At 39.5% G+C, this 20,892-nt stretch overlaps 1 protein-coding gene across 2 annotated transcripts in view; it reads right to left on the reverse strand.

Annotated features, from left to right (window-relative positions):
* Positions 1-20,892, reverse strand: part of TMEM26 (transmembrane protein 26) — a 58,251-nt gene that overhangs the window by 34,172 nt on the left and 3,187 nt on the right. For both annotated transcript variants that reach the window (XM_069101858.1, XM_069101859.1), the window contains exon 2: positions 1,806-1,884. In XM_069101858.1, coding sequence (XP_068957959.1) covers positions 1,806-1,884 — 79 coding nt within the window. The remainder of the gene's footprint in view (positions 1-1,805; positions 1,885-20,892) is intronic.

The raw sequence follows: 20,892 nt of genomic DNA on the forward strand, positions 1-20,892 counted from the left end.
AGCAGATGCTCAGGATGGAGGGAGCAGAAAGAGAGAGAGGCGTGGGCCAAGATGAAGAAAAAGGGGCCGCTTGAGAGTAATGTTGCAGCCAATGCAAATTTTCCAAGCTGGTGGGAAAAAAAAGAAAGACAAAGAAACAAGAACTTTTGTAGGTTTGAGACATTTCAAGATCCCTTTGCAAAGCTTGCCTCTGTGTGACATACACACACCCAGGCGCATTCACACGTTTTGAAATCTTGGAATTTCAGGCAGAATTAAATTGAAAAGAAAACAACCCTCATCCCAAAGTTGCTCAAAGTACAGATTTCTTACTTCTTTGGCTCTTTTTTATCACACCCCCCCCGCCAGTTCCTTCTGAGGGCCAATAAAGAAAGGCATAAAGACTCTATTTATTCCTTTCCTCCACAGAACCTCAGGTTTTACTTTAAGGATGAAATGTCAGGAATAATCCAGAATTATGGATAAGAACCCCCAGCCTCTGAAGGAGAGTGCAACTCTTGGAAGCAACTCTGGTCGCTGGTCATGGATTTGCTCTTTACCATCTTCAAATCTGACCTTTCTTATATTGTATAGTATGTTTCATCGATTCCCAGTCACTTCTGGGAGAAAAACAACCATGCTCTCCTCCCAATTGGCCCTCCACCCTTGGTACAAATAACTAAGATTGAGCAAAATCCCTGAGAGGGACTACATCTTACACTGCAACCTCATTCTGCCAGGGTGCTAGGGGGGTGAATTCACCATCACTAAGACCTGAGTTCAGATCCCAGCTTATATATTTACAAACTGTGTGTCTCTGGGCAAGATCCTTGACCTCTCTCAGACTCAGTTTTGTCATCTATTAAAGTGGGATAATTACAATAGCACTTACTTCCCAAGGATGTCGTTAGACAAAAAAATGAAATAATACATGGAAAATTCTTTGCAAACTTAAGTGTTATAACATGCTGGTTATTATTTTTTCTCACTTTCCTACTTTGGGCACAATTCTTAGTGATAGAAATTTAGAATTATTTCTGTTAATCAAGTTATCATTTGATGAGTGTGTGTATGTGTGTGTGTGTGTATTTCCTTCCTTTCATCTGGCATCCAAAATGAGGATTGTTACTTTTTTCTTTCACTTTGCCTTCATTCAACCATAAAAGGAAGAAGGTCGCTAAATTCCATGATGTGCAGAAGATAATAGGATCTCTAATGGACAGTTGAAAGGGACCTTTACTAGCCCAGTCTCCTTATTTTATACATGAGAGAACTGGGGCTCAGGGATGTTAAGAAACCTGCTCAAGGTCATAAAGATAGTAAGCTTCAGAGCTGAGATTTGAACCCAGGTTCTTTGAATCCAGAGCTAGGATTCTTTCCACTACAATATACAAAGAATTGGGGGAATTGTAAATATGTTGCCAAAAAAAGGAATGTGATACTCTTCTGGGCTAAGATTCTGGATGGAATGACTTCCTTTCTTTTTTTTTTTTTTTTAAGTAATCGGGGTTAAGCAACTTGCTCGAGGTTACACAGCCAGTTATTTCTGGGTGTGGTGCTGAGTATCTGAGCCCGGATTTGTTCCAGATCGGGACACTGGAGCCGGTGCTCTTACTTGCTGTGCTACCTGGCCGCCCCTGAATGCTTCCTTTCATTGACTGTTACTGAGTTATTAAATGACTACCATTGAGTTATTACCAATCATTATCACCAAAATCTCCAAAACAAGTCTATTTCTCTAGGCAATCTGATTGGGTTGTGCCTGAAAGGCTCAACTGGTAAAGGCTGTATTTCTATTTATTATCTTATTTACCTACAGAAATTACCTGGGTCTCATGGTGCATTTCCAGGAGCCATAATGATGGGACAATGCTAATCAGATAGAAAAATATGGCAGGCGAAAACCTGTGGAGGCAAAGAGAAGCAGCGTCATTTTGAGCAGAACCTGCCTATAGGAATTGTTCTTTTCTGGGGGAAATTGTGGAATGTGATTTCTGCCATATGGATTCCAGAGAAACAATACAACTGCAAAAGACACTCGCAGCTGCCATTCTCACTGAATTTCTAATCAAGCTAAGAAATGTTCACTTTGATATGGTGTCATGGGACACCGCCAACGAGCTAGAGGAACAAGACTTAGACTTTGATTCGAAAGTGTTTTATGCCACCTAAGCCCAATTATATCCCTCTTTCCTTGATTTAAAAAAAACCCACCCTGCAACACAAAGCTTAGTAATTGATGTCAGTTCCCTTATCTACCCTGCAAAGCTTTAAGCCTAAATAGTACCAAGCCAATAGGACTATTCCAACACATAGACACACTCACACATGCACATGCATGTACACACACGGGTGTATATAAACATATATGTGTATACCTATAAGGAGATATGTATACATGTATGTATGTGTACACATTTGTATATTTCTGTATATATTATATATGTATATGTGTATATATAATATATATAACAGAGAGGAAAATAATATAAACTGCTTTTATTTGCATTTGTCACTAATGATACACATGCAAAAATGTATGTGTACATTCACATTCACACATACATGGCAGGGGAAGCTAACACTCGTGTTGTTATTGACACAGAGAGTTAGTTGCCTAAGATAGCTTACAAAAGGTCAAATAGTCAGAAAGTGTTAGGAAGGACAGTTGTCCCCAGGTCTTCATGACTTCTAGGCTGGCCCCACATCAACCGGGCTGTGTAGGTCTGTAAGGGTTATGGGATTTAAAGATCTTCCATGCCCCGTTGGACTTGCTGATGTAGCAGGAAGGGGCGGAGCAAGAGGAAGCGGAAGCCAAGCTAGCGTTCCTGCGGTGGCTGGCGGTGGTGGTGACGGCGGCAGCAGCAGAGGCAGTGGCAGCGCGAAGCCCTTTTTGAGTTAGGACTGCTAAGGACTTTCTGCTAAGGACTCCTGCTGAGGACTGCCAGGGGCCGGAGCTGCTGGGAGCGCGCTTCCCGGACGCTGGGTGGTTGCTGTGAGTGGGGAGAGGAGGACCTTTGCCTGAGGTAGCCTGTTCTGTTTTAAAGGCTTGAAAATGTGGGTGCTTTCTACTTTATCTACCTGTGCCAATATCATAACTACTCTGATGGCTTTCACTTTCTGGTTTTGGGACTCAGTCTTTTGGTATCTTAATAAATTTTCTAGTTTATTTCCTCATATGGCAAACATGACGTATTTTGTAATGGATAATTATATCAGCATATTTGTAATCTCCATAGGCATTGTGAATATGGCATTGCTGATACAAGCTCTGTGGGTCTTCAAATATTTAGAAACATTTAATGAGCACCATGTAAAGTATGTATTAAATACTATCTAGACCCTGTATGCATATGTGTGTATTAGATTCAATATTTGTTTAAAACCATTTCCATTCATAGTTTTGAGCTTGAAACATCCCCAAAAGCATGAGTTAAAACCTAAGAAGATGAAGTGACAAAAGAGTATATTAAGAAGTTTCATTATTTTTAAATTTTGCTTAAATATTTAATGGATATTTTTATTCTCAGAGTCTAAAAAAAATCTATAATGCATGTGATGGTTAAACTTAACATCATAAATGAATAATATAGGAAAGGGGGCAAATCTTGGAATGGCTTTTATTTATATTTTTATTTATACAAGTTTGAAAAATGTAAACAAAACACATGATTATATATAGGTCTGTACACACATATAAATACACGCCTAGATAGGCATATATTTATATGTATGTACAGATCATATGCATACACACATACACATATGCATATATACATAATACATGCATGCATACATACATGGGTCATCTTGGTGGTGCAGTGGATAGATTGTGGGCTTGGAGTCAGGAAGACCCATCTTCTTGAGTCCAAATCTGGCCCCAGACACTTTGTAGTTGTGTGTGACCCTGGGCAAATCACTTAACCCTACTTGCCTCAGTTTCTTCATCTGTAAAATGAACTGGAGAAGGAAATGTCAAACTACTCCATTATCTTTGCCAAGAAAGTCCCAAATGGGGTCATGGAGAGTTGCACATTACTGAAAATAATTAAACAACATATATACATACATGCATGTGTACATATACTACATACATAAATCTTCATGTATACACAATCTTCTACAGAAAATGCTACATGAACAATCTGCATATATCTATATGCATGTATATAAACATGCAGGCATGCATATACACATACACACATATATGTGTATGTATATCTATATGTTTGTATGTGCATATATATACTATATATGCTCTAATAGAAGTTATCTACACATATATACATGCTTGTTATTCCACTCCATCAGGGCTTTCCCAGCTTCAAACTTCTTCTATTAACATAAATTAGCAACTCAAGTCTAACTTGGGATCTTAAAAGACTTGCACTGAGGGGTTCAGGAGCACACGGCCCTGATAAACATCAAGGACAGGATTGAACTCTACTTTTACTGACTCTAAGGCTGTTCTGATAACTACTGAACCATACTGCCTTTCATGTATTTCTTGAATTAAGATATTTTGCAATAAATTTTAAATAAAGACGTTAGCTGCCACTGCACAGAAATATCCTCTGTGTTGATTTGGAAAGGAGAAAGGTTATTATCTCTTCTCATTGGGAGGTGGGGGGTGGGGTGGGGTGGGGTTGAGTCCGGGAGGGTAGCTATTGAAGCAAAGGGGTGCAGGCAACCTCAGATTCCTTGACTAGGTAGGTTTCTTCTGCTTGTTTGTGTTATAGCAGTGGGGTGGAGAAGGCAGATTAGAAATAACTGCAATGTAAAAACAAAAAATGTCACTGGAGTTTAAAAAACAAAAATTGAAATGGGCTGAGTCCTTCCAAAGCCTCTTGGTGGCTTGTGTAAGCCTTAGTTAAATCTGTTTTTGAAATATAGGAATCCAGAACTCCCCCTACTGACATCTTCTTCCAGTCTTCAAGGGCTGCATTGCCTCTCTCTTGCCTTGGACAAATAAACATCACATTGTAATAGCTCCAGCATTTAATCTCTTGGAATCACTAACTTGAAATAAAGTATGAGGTTATGATTTGTAATGACTGCTGAAAGCCTCCATGGGATATGCTGACCTTCTGGGGGGACATCAAAGTCCCCTGCTTCATAGGCTTCATATAACACATCAAGAAGAAAAGGAGCTGGTATTACGGGTTCTTTGACCTCGGGTATCAGGGGAAACATCAGGAGAAGCATTTTCCCTTGTGCTAATGGGAAAGGAAGTGAATTTTAAGTGCTAGGGACAGTTGGGATATGAGAGTCTTTGTTTGAAGATTCCAGCTGTTGGCTGACCTACAATTCTGCAGCTTCTCTTGGGGACAGTCAGCAAAAATATGTCACCATATCTCCAAGCTAGAAGAACCTCTGACTTCATCCAGAACAGCCAGTCCCTGAACAAGAAGGCACTCTAGAAACTTCCCCAGTAGTGCGCATCCATGTCTGGCCCCAATAGCACTGCTGTGTATATGCGGTGAGGGAGGGAAGGGTTCCGATTGCGATCTGTTTCAATTTGAGGCAGTTCTAACTGTGTGTAAGCCTTTCTGTACCTTCTGCCCATCACTGCTAGTTTTTCTCTCTAGAGCCAAGCAGAACAAAAAGGTGATCCCACTTCCAAGTGAGATCATGGTGGGTACTTAATAAATGCTTGTTTCCTTCTTTGGGGTTTTCCTTTTTGTTATTGTTCAGTCCTTGTTCAGTTGGGTCCAAATCTTTGTGACCCCATTTGGGGTCTTCTTGGGAAAGATACTGGAGAGCTTTGTCATTATCCTTCTCTAACTCATTTTACAGATGAGGAAACTGAGGCAAACAGGGTGAAGTGACTTGCCCACGGTCACACAGCTAGTAGGTGTCTGAGGCCAGATTTGAACTCAAAAATATGAAGACAGCTATGTTGTCCTTGCACATTATTTTTCCTTTCTAGGTCAAATATTCCCATTTCTTTTAAGTGCTTTTTGTATAGCATGGTCTCCAGGCTCTTCAGCATTCTTTCTGCTCTCCTCTAGACCCCCTCAAGCTTATCAGTGACCCCCCCCAGCACTGTGCACAGTCCTCCAGTGGGTTCTGATAAGGGTAGTGCAGAATGAGACCATCAGCTGACAAGTCCTGAGTACCATACCTCGCTTAACACAGCTTAATATCACCTCAGGAAACTAGGTGGTGCCACAGTGGGTAAAGGACTGGGTTTACTGTCAGAAGACCTGAGTTCAAATGCTACCCCAGCTACTTCCTAGCTAAGTTAAGTTAAGTCACTTAACCTCTATCTGCTTCAGTTTCCCCATCTGTGAAATGGGAATAATGGCATCTACCTCTAATGGCTGTTGTGTGGATCAAATGAGATATATGTAAAAAAAAACTGCTTAGTACTGTGCCTGGCACAGATTTAGGGAATGATTATTTCCTGCCTTTGGATGTTCCTTTTTGTTGTCATTCAGTCCATTCAGTCATGTCCAACTCTTCGTGACTCCATCTGGGGTTTCCTTGGCAGAGATAATGGAGAGGTTTGCCATTTCCTTCTCCAGATCATTTTATAGATGAGGAAACTGAGGCAAAGAGTTAAGTGACTTGCCCAGGGTCACCCAGCTAGCCAATGTCTGAGACCAGACTTGAACTTGGGAGGATGAATCTCCCTGTCTCCAGGCCCTGCACCCTCTCTGCTGCGCCACCTAGAGGCCCATGCTCCTTTTGCTGCTGTCCTGTATTTTTTGACTTAAATTTTCTGAAATTAAATAAAACCCACTGATCTTCTAAAGATTCAGATGAGCAGCTCTCTAGCCATGTGTTCCCCCATCATTTACATATGACATTATTTTTGTTTTCTTGAACACTGTAAATCAGGAGTCCTGTTGACACCTCTTCGAATTTTGATCCATGAAAATAAAAGAACAATCATATAGTCAGGTTTATGATGGCCAGCTAAGGTTTGGAGTATGTGAGTGATTGTGTGTGTGTGTGTGTGTGTTTGCCAGGAGGTCACTCCTGATCATATGCTATGTAGGAGAAAGAACACTGGATATGGGGTCAGATGGATATGGTTTGTAGCCAGCTTCTGCCTCTTACTGTGTGACCTTGGGCAAGTCATTGGACCATCAATCTAGGCCTATATGAGATATCAGAAGCCACAAAGTTCAAGAGATGAGAAGATAAGGTCTACAGGGCCCTGTGTTTCCCCTCTATGAAATAGGGTGTGGGTAGTGGTGGCCTCTGTGTTCTATAAGGAGCCTTTCAGCCCTAAGTCCTACGGTGGCAGGAAATAGTATCCTTTCGAACAAGTGACCATCACTGGTATTTTAATCCCAGCTCTAATCGTCTGATTAAAATGGCAGAGCCACCTAATATTTGTGTGATAAGGTGTCCTGTCACAGGAGCAATGTGACCCAACACCGAATCATTTCTCAGTTTACATTCAATAATTTAGAAACACTCCCTTTATAAACTGGAACCTGTCTCTTGTTCAAAGACATTCTCTTCCTTATACCTACTGTATTTTGGCCCAAGGGGCAGCCAATCTATAGTTACTCTCTGCACTGCCCCCTGTTGGTCACAAACTGTGTGAAGTGAAAGTAACATCTGAGAATTTGTAGTTTCGATTATGGCTATGCCCAAATGCGAAAACGTATTTATAACACGCAGCAACATTTCAGTAAGCTGTAATCTAGCCAACACGAATCCAGAGACACTTAGTAAACTGTTCTTGAGGCATATGTTACCTTTCTGCCTCTTGCCACAAGGTAAGTATTTGTGGAATGTGTTTAGGAATTTTTAGTTCCTATAGACACATTCTTTCTTTCCCTTTTTTTCATTAAAAATGATTCTATTCTAAGCCTAGCAACCATCAACAAAACATTCACAATACACTACAAAGGATCATACATAAAATGTGAAACAGAAAGATTTGCCATTTACTTTAAAAAAATTTACTTTCTTTTTTTGTGTCTATTAAAATGATTTTAAAAATCAACTATTTCTTTCCCTGTCACCTCTGATTTCTTTCTTTCTTCTCTGTGTGTATGTGTTCATGTGTTTGTCTATATGTCTATTTTTTTCTCCCTCAGAGGTACCTTGATATAGTGGTTAGAAGAAGAGTCTTGCAAATCTTGAAGACCCAAGTTCAAGCCTCACCTCTGAGACATGGTGGCTGAATGATGGCTGGACAAGACAAATCTCTCAGTGTCCCCAGGCAATTCTCTTAAGCCTCTCAGTTATAGAAAAGGGGCAGATCTGCTCTGGTGGAGGGAGATTCCTATGCCACTGAAATGATAGCTCTGGGCAAAGTAAATCATTCTCATGTTTTTACTACTGTTGTTGATGTTATCGAAGCCAGGAAGTTGTAATTTTACATACTGTCTCTGTCACTAATTGTGTGATACCAAGAAAGTCATTTAACCATAATATAGTCCCAAGTAATCCTCTAGAAAAAAGGTCCTTAGCCTTTTTTGGGTCTTGGACCTCTTGGGAAGTTTTGTGATGCCCTTCTCGAATGTTATAAAATACATAAAATAAAATACACGGGACTACAAAGGAAACCAATCGTCACACATGTATGTGCATGTCTATACATATGTATATAACACACATGTGTATGTATACACATACATGCATGTTTAAGTTCCTGAGGCCCAGGTTAAGAACTCCCGCTCTAGAATTGTTCTATTTGCTATCCTAGACCAGCTGCAATCTACCTCAGTGGATGGAGTTCATCACACTAAGAAAACCACAGATCCTTTGTGTATTACCATTTTAAAGATAAATATAATCAATGTGCAAATTGTTTTGATTTCGCTCTTGTCACTCTGCATCCCCCAGATGAGTCTCTCCATGTTTCTTTGTATTTGCCATTTCTGACAATATTGTCATTCATGTCTCAGGGGCCTTGTACCACACAGCTAGGATTGGCGCCACAAAACAGCAGCGGACCCTTCATTTCAACCATATTTCTGCCGTACTTCATAATTATTGAGTTTTTTCACCACTACCTGAAAATTCATGATAGTTCTCCCATTTTTATGGATCACCAAGAAAAGGAGCTAGAAAATGGATCCTTCTTCAACCTAAATGAAATTTCTAATATTTTTCCTGCCCCTTTTTTTTCTCTCTGATGATTTGCAAAATATCTGGTCTCTTTGCTTCTTCATGTTGGCATCAAAACCAACATGCTAATTATGGGCAGAGATCTTAGAGGTCTAGTAAAACCACATAATTTTACTAATGAGGAAACTGGCATACAGAAGGTGGGTTTGGTTACTAGCTGAGTGACTTGTGGAGCCCCAAACCCAACCCACCATTCCTCTGCCACATCTTAGTTTTTCCTGACATCCCTTTTTCTTAAAAACAAAATTATGAACTACAAAATCATCAACAAACATAACATCTCTATATACAAAGACAGAAAGTATTTGTATATGAAATAGTGACTTTATTACACAGATAATCTTTTAACAGACACTACATTTTACTTAAGAATGTCTATACTGTCCTGATTATATGTTTCTTTCTGAACTCCTTCTATTCTTTTATACATATTTTAATGCCTAATTAATTATCTTGTTTTTGTTTATATTATTATCTCCTCTACTCTTTCTCTAGAATTATTCCCTCAAATAAATAAGAACTCTCCCTTGAAATAAATACATAACCAAACAAATCAAATATGTGTTCTATTGTACTTGTCTGAAAATATATGTCTCAAACTGCACCCATGGTACATCACCTTTTCATTAAAAAGGGGGAGGCATGTTTTGTCATAAGTCTTCCATTATCATCTCTATCTCTTGTTTGGTCACCAAGTGTTCCTCTATGCATAATAGTAGTTTCTTCCTCATTCTTCTAATTTGCTTTTGTGTGTGTGTGTGTGTTTATTTTTTATGTCACCCACTAGTCATTTTGAACTTATCTTAGTAAATGAAGCAAAATGTTGATCTATACCTAGTTTCTGACAGACTGCTTTTCAATCTTCCCAGCAATTTTTGTTGAGTAGTGAGGTCTTACCCTAAATAGCTGAGTTCTTTGGATTTATTGAAGACTAGGCTACTAGGTTCATTTGCTTTGTATGTTGGGTACCTGATTTATTCCACTGATTGACCTCTCTAATTCTTAACTAGTACCAAATTTTGATAATTCCTCCTTTGTAGAGTAACACAGTAGTTAAATTTAACAATTCCAATGACAGGCTACATATTCTGCAAGTAACCAAAGCAAAAACATTTTAACATAAAGGAAAGGAAAATTAGGGAGGTGTGGAGGGGGGAGACACAAGACAATTCTGCATTCATTGGAAAAAACAGAAAGGAATGGAATAAAGTGTTCCAAGGAGCTAAGGGGCTTAAGATGCAGCCCAAGGTGACATAAGGTGCAAATCTATGTCTAACCATTAATGAAAAAATGATGGATATTTAATAAAAACATTTTCAAATAGAAAATTGCACCTGATGGATTTTTTTTTGCTTTAAAAATACCTAAACAATAGATTCACAAGAAAAGTAAACAAATACTGTAATCAAGGACAACAACAAAATAACAGAGAGTTTATTAATAGATTTCTTTCTAAATGCACAGGAGACAAGGATGAAAAAAGAAGTAAAAAAAGAAGGAATGGTAGAGAAACAGTCCTAGAATATCATAGACTGAACTTCACCATACCTGATACAGGTAAACAATGCTTTTTGTGAGACTAGTACAGAATGAGAGTAAATATAAATGGGAAAGAGGAGGAGAAAGATAGAGAGAAATAAGTAATGTATTCTAACTGGGCCAAAGGCTTATAATGAAGGTAAAATACCTCTTGTAGTCTCTTAAGAAGAAGAGAATCTAAAGGATTATGGGCAAGCAGGCAAATGTGGAGACTGAAACAGGGGTAAAGAAATGCAGAAATAGTGTTGGGGTATTATTGATGTATGCTTGCCTAGGAGATGAAAGATATTTCATAAAGGGTAATGAGGACTTACAATAGGTATAAGCTGCAGGTATTGGGGGTTTAAAGAAACCACCATCTTAGGGGTGGCCATGTGGCTCAGCGAGTAAGAGCACTGGCTCCAGTGTCAGGATGACCTGGGGATCAAATCCGGGCTCAGATACTTGGTACCACACCCAGAAATAACTGGCCGTGTAATCTTGAGCAAGTTACTTAACCCCTACAGCTTTAAAAAAAAAAAAAAGAAACCACTATCTTTCCTCAGAAAAGGGTGAATCAGAGCTCTGGGGTAGGGGTGGAGGGATGAGACTGAAAAGAGTGGGAAGGCATGGGCTCATGGAAGAGATTTCAAGGAAAATTGAGGGAAGTGACTATTTGAAAGACAAGAGTTAATAATGAGCTTCTGTTGATGGGGACAGTTCTCTACCTCCTAAGGCTATTAATCAGTCAATAAGCATTTATTAAGTGCTTACTGTATGCCGGGCACTGTGCTAAGTATAGCCCATCCCACTTTGGGACAGCTCCAAGTTTTAGGAATTTGTTCCTGATATCAAGTATAAATCTATCTCTTGATTCTGCCCTCCTGGATTCAAGAACTAATCTAATCCCTCTTCCTTGTGATAGTCCTTCAAATTTTGAAATAACTATTTGGCCCCTCCATAAAAAGCGCTAATCAGTCAATCAATAAACATTTATTAAGGTTCTACTATGTGCCCTCAGGCACCGTGTTATGTGCTGGAGATAAAAGGAAAGGTTAAAGACAGTCTCTGCTCTCAAGAAGCTCACACTCCAATGATGGAGACCAAGTACAAATAGTTACGTGCACAATTAACATGAAATAATAGAGGGAAGGCATTATAATCAAGAGGGATTGGGATTTTAGTGGAGACTTGAAGGAAGCCAGGAATGCCATGAGATCCAACATGCCTTGATTTTTCGCAGAGGAAACTCTTTTTGCATTCCATAACTGAAAATAAACACCAGGAAATTTAGTTCCCTCTCTTTTTCACCTTCTTCCTTTACATCCTGTTTTCATATAATGAGGTCAAACCTTTTGCCCAATCATGCAGCATGTTAGTGCACCAGAAGTCTATGGACTTCTGCAAGTGCACAGAGAACCCCTCCCTCTCTCCAAGTCTCATATGCCCCTCCCTCTTCCACTCCAACTCTCCAAATACTTATACATCCTCCAGGCTTAGCTCAGATGCTATGCCCACTCCTCCAGGAAGCCCTCCTTGCTGCCACTGCTGTCTTACTTCTTAATTACCTTGCATGTGTTTATTGTCTATTTACATGCTGTAAGTTCTCCATAAGATGGAAATTCTTTGAGGTCCAGGAATATATGTGTGTATGAACGTATGTGTACACATTTGTGTGTGCATACATGATATATACATGTGTGTGTTCTTCAGTTGTTCTAGTCACGTCTGACTCTTTGTGAGCCCATTTGAGGTTTTCTTGGTAAAGATCCTAGAATAGTTTGCCATTAGCTTCTCCAGTTCATTTTAAAGATGATAAAACTGAGGCAAACAGGTTAAAGTGACTTGTCCTGGGTCACACAGCTAGTAAGTGTCTGAGGCTGGATTTAAAGATAAGTCCTCCTGGTGCCACTTGGCAGATATATACACATACAGATATATACACATACATGCATGCATACAATACACATACATGCAATACAACACACAATACAATAATACACATGCATATATGTGTATGCATATAAACATATACATGCATAAATACAAATATATGTGTGTATTACAGATAAGGAATATATACATGCATACACATATGATATATATATATATATATATGTATGTGTATGTGTCTGTATGTACATATTCCTCATCTGTAAAATGGGCTGGAGAAACAAACAAAAAACCACTGCAGTATCTTTTCCAAGAAAACCTCAAATGGGGTCATGAAGAGTCAGGCACAACTGAAAATGACTGAACAACAATAGAGAGATGATGGATGTAGGCATATATGTATGTATGTACACACATATAGACATATTTTTATTTCAACCTTGAGCACCTAGCATCCCGTTTTTCCCATGGCAGGTATTTTAAAGATCTTTGTTGAACTGCATTGTGTGAATTGCTTTCATTCTTTCCCCATGTCCCTAGAATCTAGGCTCACTCCTCATATTAGATCACTTGTGGAAAGAACACGGACACCCCTCCCTCAGTGAATATGAGTCTCATACCATTAGGAAGCTTCATAGGTTAGAGGAGAGTAAAAACTGAATAATATGAACAAAGTGTTTCACTCCCCCCCCCAAATTATGATGCCTACCTGAAGAGTTGTTTTGTTCAGCATACAAACAAGAGAGGAGAGAAATAGGGACAGAAGACAGAATGGAGTAGGGGAGACACAGAGGAGACAGAGAGACAGAGACAGAGACAGACAGAGGGGAGAGAATAGGGTGGGTCTTGCTATAATTTCACGCTTTCCACTGTTTTAAGGTTCTGAAAGTTCTGGGGTGTGAAGAAGGCTCCAGGGCCTCCAGTTCTGTCCTCTTGCCAGTAAAGTCAGGTTAGATTATTGCATCTCCTTCATTCCCACATACTTTCAAGAGAACATGCTTCAAACTTGTCAAAATCTTGGTAATTTTTCTATCCCCTGAGGAATATTTTACCACTGTTGGCTGTGAAACAACTGAAATATTGTCTTCTATTTGACTTTACTCAAATGGTATGTCACAGATCCATTGGATTTTTGCCCAGATAAGAGAAAGGAAAAACAAGAAAAATATGGTAGGGAGATACCAACTTCCAGCTCATAAATATGAGGGTCCATGAACAAAACTGCAGGAGGAAAAGTAAGATTCCCTCGCATAAATTTCTTGAGCTTAGCCAGGTAAAGCATCAACTCAGAATCTCTTTATCTTATAGGATCCCAGTGTGTTAAATCTCCACCATCTGGCAAGTTAGTGGGGTTGATGTAATATGGCCCAGCTCTGGCCAGCTGAGCTCAGCATCTTTAGTTCTTTCCAAAGAAAAGTGGGAGGAACTTTTCTTGGATGACTATAATATATTTGGTGGGTTTCAAGGGATTTCAGTAACACTTTCCTCTCTAGCTTTCTCATCTGTTCCTCATATATTTGTTTGGTCTATAAATGGGGGTCAGCAGTAACACAGCAGAATTCCCTTTGTCTTCATCAAAACTGAGCAGTCCAGAGGAGTCAAGTCAAACTAAGAAGAGTTTATTTAACACTTATTATGTGGAGAAAACCAATGGACTCTTAGGTCAAGGGAAGGGGATGTTTTTATCTTCCTTCAGGTACATGTAACTAAAAAAGCCTATTTTTTACGCAGATTTAATACAATTTACATCTATCTTGTAACAATTGGCAAATGAGAATGGAATAGGGATAATGAGAAATATTATTGTTAAGAGCATAGAGAAGTAAAGAATTAAATAACTATATTTTTGTAGTACATCAAAATACTTTTTTTGAAGGTTGGTGAACAAATTTTTATCCTTGAAAAATTGATACAGTTGCATTTTTATATCTGGTCATAGGAATTAGCGATTCTCATCTCCATCTGTATTTGGTTATCATATTCCATAGAATCATAGTTGCAGACATGGAAGAAACCTCAGAAGCCATCTCATTCAATCCCTTTATTTTAGAGATGAAAATACTGAAGCTGTAGGAGGTCAAGTGACTTTCCTAGCATCACCAAGGCAGTAAATGTCAGGGCTCAGATTCAAACCCATGTCGTCTGACTTCAAATTCCATAGTCTTGCCAGTGTACTACATTGCTTCACTGCAAGACAGCCATGATATTTATTCCCTTTGATTTGTATATGGTTTTAATTAATTTAGATTTTTTTAAAGAGCAGTAGCAAAAACATCTTTTTACAAACCATAAATAGAAAGTATACTCTGTTTTACTAGGACAAATTCCTTACTTGTAGATTAATACTTAGAATCACAGACTCTTAGAATATAAGAGTTGGAATGGATATTGTAGGCCATCTAGTCCAATGGATACAACAAAAAAGTGTCTCCCTATAATAAGGCCAACAAGTGGTCCTCTGGCATCTAATTAAAGACAGCACAGACAGGGAGCCTTCTATGTCTTGAGGCAGCTCATTTCGCTCTGGGATCACTTATATTGTTAAAATGTTTTCCTGACATCAAACCTACTTTTAGACAACCTTTGTCTGTTATTCCTGGTTCTACCCTCTAAGTTCAATTTTTTAGTGTTCTTTCCTTTCAATTGTGTCTGACTCTTTGTGACCCTGTAGAGTTTTCTTGGCAAAGACAGTGGAGTGGTTTGCCTTTTCCAGCTCATTTTACAAATGAGGAAACTGAGGCAGCAAACAGGACAAAATGACTTGCTCAGGGTCATGTAGCTAGGATATGTCTGAAGCTGGGTTTGAAATCAGGTCTTCTTAAGTCCAATCCCAATGCTTGTTCTATTTGAACTCAGCAACACCTAGGTGGATTGGTGGATAGAGCACTGAGCTGGGAGTCAAGAAGGACTGAGTTCAAATGTGGCCTCAAACACTTCCTAGTTGGGTGACCCTGGTGGAGTCACTTCACCCTGTGTGTCTCCGTTTCCTTATCTAGAAAAGGAAATGGCAATCCATTCTAATATCTTTGCCAAGAAAACCCTAAATGGGGTCATAAAGAGTCATACACATCTGAAAGTGAAGACCAACAAATCCCTCCTCCACAAGACTGCCCTTTTTGAAGAAAGCCATGATCCTCCTAAATCATCTTTTCTTCAGTTTCTTCGACCAGTCCTCACACGCATGGATTCAAGTCCCTTCTCCATCCTGTTTACCTCTGGCCACTCTTCCATTTATCAATGGCCTTCCCAAACTGCGGGACTCAGAACTGACCCCAAAACTCTAGATAAGGTCTCAGGAGGGCAGAGTATGGTGGTTTTGACCTCTCTATCTCAGCCCCTCCTAATGTAGTCCAAGATCTCGTGAATCCCACTGTCCACTGCATTACACCACGAACTCATATTCAGGTTGCAGCCCACTAATAGCCCCAGATCCTTTTGTTTTTCCCACAACTGCTATCTCTCTAGGCCTCCCCCATTTTATACTTGTCAAGTAGATTTTCTTTTTGGTATCCAAGTGCAAGACTTGATATTTATCTCTACTGGATTTCATCGTAATAGATTCAGCTCATTACTGGAGCTTGTCAAGATTGTTTTAGATGCTGACGATGTCATGTCCCATGTTGGCTAACCCTCTCAACTTTGTGTCATCTGCAGATTTGATAAGCATCCCATCTATGACTTTATCCAAGTCTCTGATTAAAAAATAATGTTAAAATGCACATGAGGTGTGGAATAACAGATCCTTGGGGAAATTCACAAGAGACCTCTGAACATGTTGACATGGAATCATTTCTACAATACATCTGATTGGACCCTCATCTCCTCCATCTTTCACCATCTTCATCATATGAATCACATGAGATATTTTAAGAAAAACTTTGCTGAAGTCTAGATAAGTTTTATTCACAGGACCTTTCTTGGTACATTAGTAATACTGTCCAAAAAAAAAGTCAGGAATGACCTGTTCTTGATAAAGACAGAGGTGATATTCTCACTGTCCTCTATTCTCATAACATATCACCTCTTTAATGATGTGTTCTAGAATTCTCTCAGGGATCAAAAGCAAAGTCACTGGTTTGCAGACTTTCTCCTATCCCCCTTATTTATGCTTTGAAAATTGGTAAATTTGTCCTTCTAGAATCTGTGATTTCATACCTGTGGATAATCCTTTCAGTGGTTCAAATATCAACCCTTCTAGAGAGTCAACAAGCATTTATACTAAGCCCTACAGATACAAAGAAAGACCAAAACATTGCCTCTAGGCCAGGGGCTCATCCATTTTTGTGTTATGTCTCTTTGGGGCAGTCTAGTGAAGCCTGTGGACCTCTTTGAAGGATAATATTTTTAAACACATTAAATAAAATACTGAAAGATGCAAAAGAAACCAATTATACTGAAATAACTGTCAACATATTTTTAGTTATCAAAGTATTATAGAATAATATGTCTAATGGCAGGTCAAATAACTACAGTAATTTCAAAGTAGTGAATGCGTGTAAATGACATTTTGAGATAGCTGAAACAACTGGAATATAATATGAAAATATCTGTGATTTCTATTGATTAAAAAAAGTCCCAGGTCCTGCTTAGAATTGGGACAAATGCCAAATATCACTTACCAATTAGGGAAAATAAGGATGTAATTTTTTCCCATCAAAATTCATGGTCCTCCTGAAACATATCCATGGATTCCTTGGAGTTCTCTGAACTCCATGTTCTAGACTTCAGAACCCATGTTCTAGACCTCAGCAGGTAATTGTTGTGCCACCAAATTTCACCATCTGTTTACTGGTTGTCCTTGCACTCTAAAGCTTATAGAAAATGAATGAGGTGGGTCCCTAGACATCATAGTTCACATAACTGAAGCCTTCCCAGCTTACTAAGAACAGATACTCTACTGGCACAGTCTTCCAAAAAACCAGAATTATTCCCAAACCATTAGAAGGGATTGAAGTAGGACATGAATGGGCTTATGGAATGCAAAAGAAGCTAAATAAATGCAACAATCTAGTTAAAATAATCTTGGATATGGCTTTTGTCCAATGCTTTTCCATATTTCTGCAGCATGTCCTCAGGTATGCTTCCTTCTCTCTCCCCCCATACCATGATTTTAAATAAGTATTTAGCAGAGTGAGAGAGAAAATTCCACTTTACAAAGGAATGCTTTTGCAGACTCAACTATACTTAGCAAAATGAGTGTAAGTAGGAGACACTAAACAGGTCATTTTAAAAACATTTATATAATTTCCTCCATTAGCCTAAAGGCCATAGTATATACTACCAGTACAATGTAATGTAAATAAAAAGACCTTGAAAGGTGGCTGAACTAAGAAGAATTCCAATGACCTATCTTGGTCGCAGAGAAAATATAGTGAAACCCATTCTTCTTGGGGGGTGGGGGATAGGAGAAAATGTTGGTTCTTCCACCCCCTCATTTTATTGATGAAGAAACTGGGGGCAGGGAAGTTGGGACTTGACCAATGTCATGTAGCAAGATGGGAAGTGATAGAACTTGGATCTCCTTTGACTCCAAATTCCATCCTTGTCTCATTGGCTGCTTTCACTTCACTTTTTTTTTTCATTTGTTTTTTAAAAGGGAAGGTCTATGTGTTTCTGTGTAGGCTGGGGGAGGTTAATGTTATATTAATTAGAAATAACCAGGGGTTAGAAAAGATATAAATAAAGATTATAAAAGAAAATATATCAATAAAACCTTCACATTTTAAGAAGGACTTTAAAAGAGTCTTGAAGCCTGCATATCTATGCTAACTCAATCAATCTGTTTTGCTTGGTCACTCTGAATGATTAGACTGGACGCTCCCCAGGACAAGAAAATTATACTCTTTATTTCCACAATACAAAACCCTACTATATAAACCTTTTCCCTCAAGCAAAAGTGACTAGCTTCATTTTCTGACTTTATTCCAGTTTATGATTCTTGGTGTCTCCAGGAGGTTTCTCTACTCGCTTCAAAGGACAGTGTGTTCAACTGATATAAAAAGAAAAAAAAATGAGTAGATGTTAAAACTGAAAGAAAAGAGGGCTCACTCACAGACGACTGACACATGACAGATGGAGAAAAATGCAAGCTTCCCCCAAGTGCACCCTGGATGCTAGCCAGCAACTTGGTCACCACTTTTGTCTCCCACAATTGGCTTCTCAGTTGACTGTGAATGGGGACGGCAGCTGGATTAATGTTGACAAACTGGATGGAAGAAGTTTACAAAGACTCTATTGAACCATAGTTTGTAGACATAAATGAGGTAAGAACATGACATCTGAGATCAGAGATTTAGAAGGGGTCTCAAATATTAACCAGTTCAAACCCAACATTTTTACAGAAGGGGAAATTGAGGCCCAGAAAGTTGTGGTAACTTGACTGTGGTCACCTTGGTAGTAAGTGGTATTAATTAACATTCAAGTTCTTCTCCCTGAAAGAACCTTCAAGTCATTTAAAATGTACTTTTCACTTCTTCCAAAATCAACTAATTACTGTCAGTAGGTCAGCCCTACACTGTGTATGCTTCTGCTAAAGACTTAATTCTCTTGCTGCTGGAAATACTTCTCTGCTTTTAATCAAGTACTTTGTAAAAACAAAATCAATGTTATATGACCTAGGTGAGAACAGAAAACACACACACACACACACACACACACAGTCCTCTATTTCTTTCCATTTACTTCTCTAACTGTACAACTCATTTATGCACTTAATTGCATTTCTCTTTCAGGACTCTAAACACAGGTTTTTTACAAGGCTTTCTTGTTGTTGTGTGAAGCCTGGATTTGGAATCAGAAGACCTTCATTCAACTCTTAGCTCTGCGGCTTAGCACCTGTGTGACTTGGGGAAATCATTTAACCTCTCTGAGTTCTCATCTGTAAAATGAGGCAGGTGGATTAGATGGCTCTAAGAAGTGACCCATCCAGGGGGAGCAGAGTCAAGATGGCGGAGTAGAAGCACTACCTTCCTGCGGCTCTGGCTTCCACTGTCCCCAATCCATGTAAAAAGGGGACTCTAAACAAACTTTGGAGCTTCAGAACCCACAAAATGACACAGAGAAGCTAACCTCCCTCTAAGAACAGCCCGGCAGGCCGGCAGGAATCCAGCGCAGCGCTCTGGGAGCCGAGCCCAGCCCCACACCGAGGCTTTAGCCGCAGGGCGGGCCTGACCAGCAGCCAGCCAGAGGGACTCCAGATCAGCAGCAGCTGTGGCCATTTCCAGATAAATCAACACATAGATGCGCAGGAAAAAGTGAGAGGTCAGTGCAGTCTGGACTTTGGGACCAGTAAGTGGGAGTGCGTGGCTTTTACCCCCAGGGCAAGAAGCCTCTGAGACACCGGCACAGCCAGCCAGTGCCACGTGACAGCTTCAGCTCCTGGCCTGCAGAGTGTAGGGGGACCAAGCACCAGTCTGAGGGGTAATAGCACTTGCTTTAACCAGCTTGGATCTGGATTGCAGTCTAGGGTAGAGGTCCTGGGGTGTGTGTCCAGCTTGCCAGAGCATGTGGAGACCTCAGAGAGGGCACCCATCTAATACTTCTGGTAGCTGAGAAAACCCCAGTGTTTGGGATGAAAGCTCCCCTGTCTGGTGGCAAAGTCCTACTGTGGCAAAAAGCCCAAAAGTCAAATAATTTAGTGGCAAAATGAGCAGGCAAAGGAAACAAATCAGACAGAAGATTCCAGCATTACACTCCTATTTTGGGGACACAAAGGAGCAAAGCATGGAAAAGGAGGAAAACAAAGGAAGTCAGAACTCCTGCACCAAAAGCTTCAAAGGAAAATACAAGCTGGTTACAGGCCATAGAGGACCTTAAGAAGCAGATAAGAGAAGTGGAGGAAAAATGGGGAAGAGAAATGAGAACGATGCAAGAAAATTATGAAATGAGAGTCAACAGCCTGACTGAGAAAATAATACCTTAAAAAACAGACTGACTCAAATGGCAAAGGAGGCTCAAAAAGGCAATGAGGAGAAGAATGCCTTAAAAAGCCGAATTTGCCAGATGGAAAAAGAATCTCAAAAGCTCAATGAGGAGAATCATTGCTTCAGAATTAGATTGGCAAAAATGGAAGCTAATGACTTTATGAGAAATCAAGATGCTGTTAAACAGATCCAAGCAAATGAAAGAATAGAAGGCTATGTGAAATATCTCATGGGAAAACCACTGACCTGGAAAATAGATCCAGGAGAAATAATTTAAAAATTATTGGACTGCCTGAAAGCCATGACCAAAGTAAGAACCTAGAAATCATCCTCCAGGAAGTTCTCAAAGAAAACTGCCCTGATGTTTTAGTACCAGAGGGCAAAATAGAGGTTGAAAGAATCCACTAATCACCTCCTGAAAAAAGATCCCAAAAAGGAAACTCCTAGGAATATTATAGCCAGGTTCCAGAATTCCCAGATTAAG

This window comes from Petaurus breviceps, unplaced genomic scaffold (genome assembly GCF_028583685.1).
Source record: "Petaurus breviceps papuanus isolate PSGF00001 unplaced genomic scaffold, PetGlider_PUasm1.0 490, whole genome shotgun sequence".
NCBI lineage: Eukaryota > Metazoa > Chordata > Mammalia > Diprotodontia > Petauridae > Petaurus > Petaurus breviceps.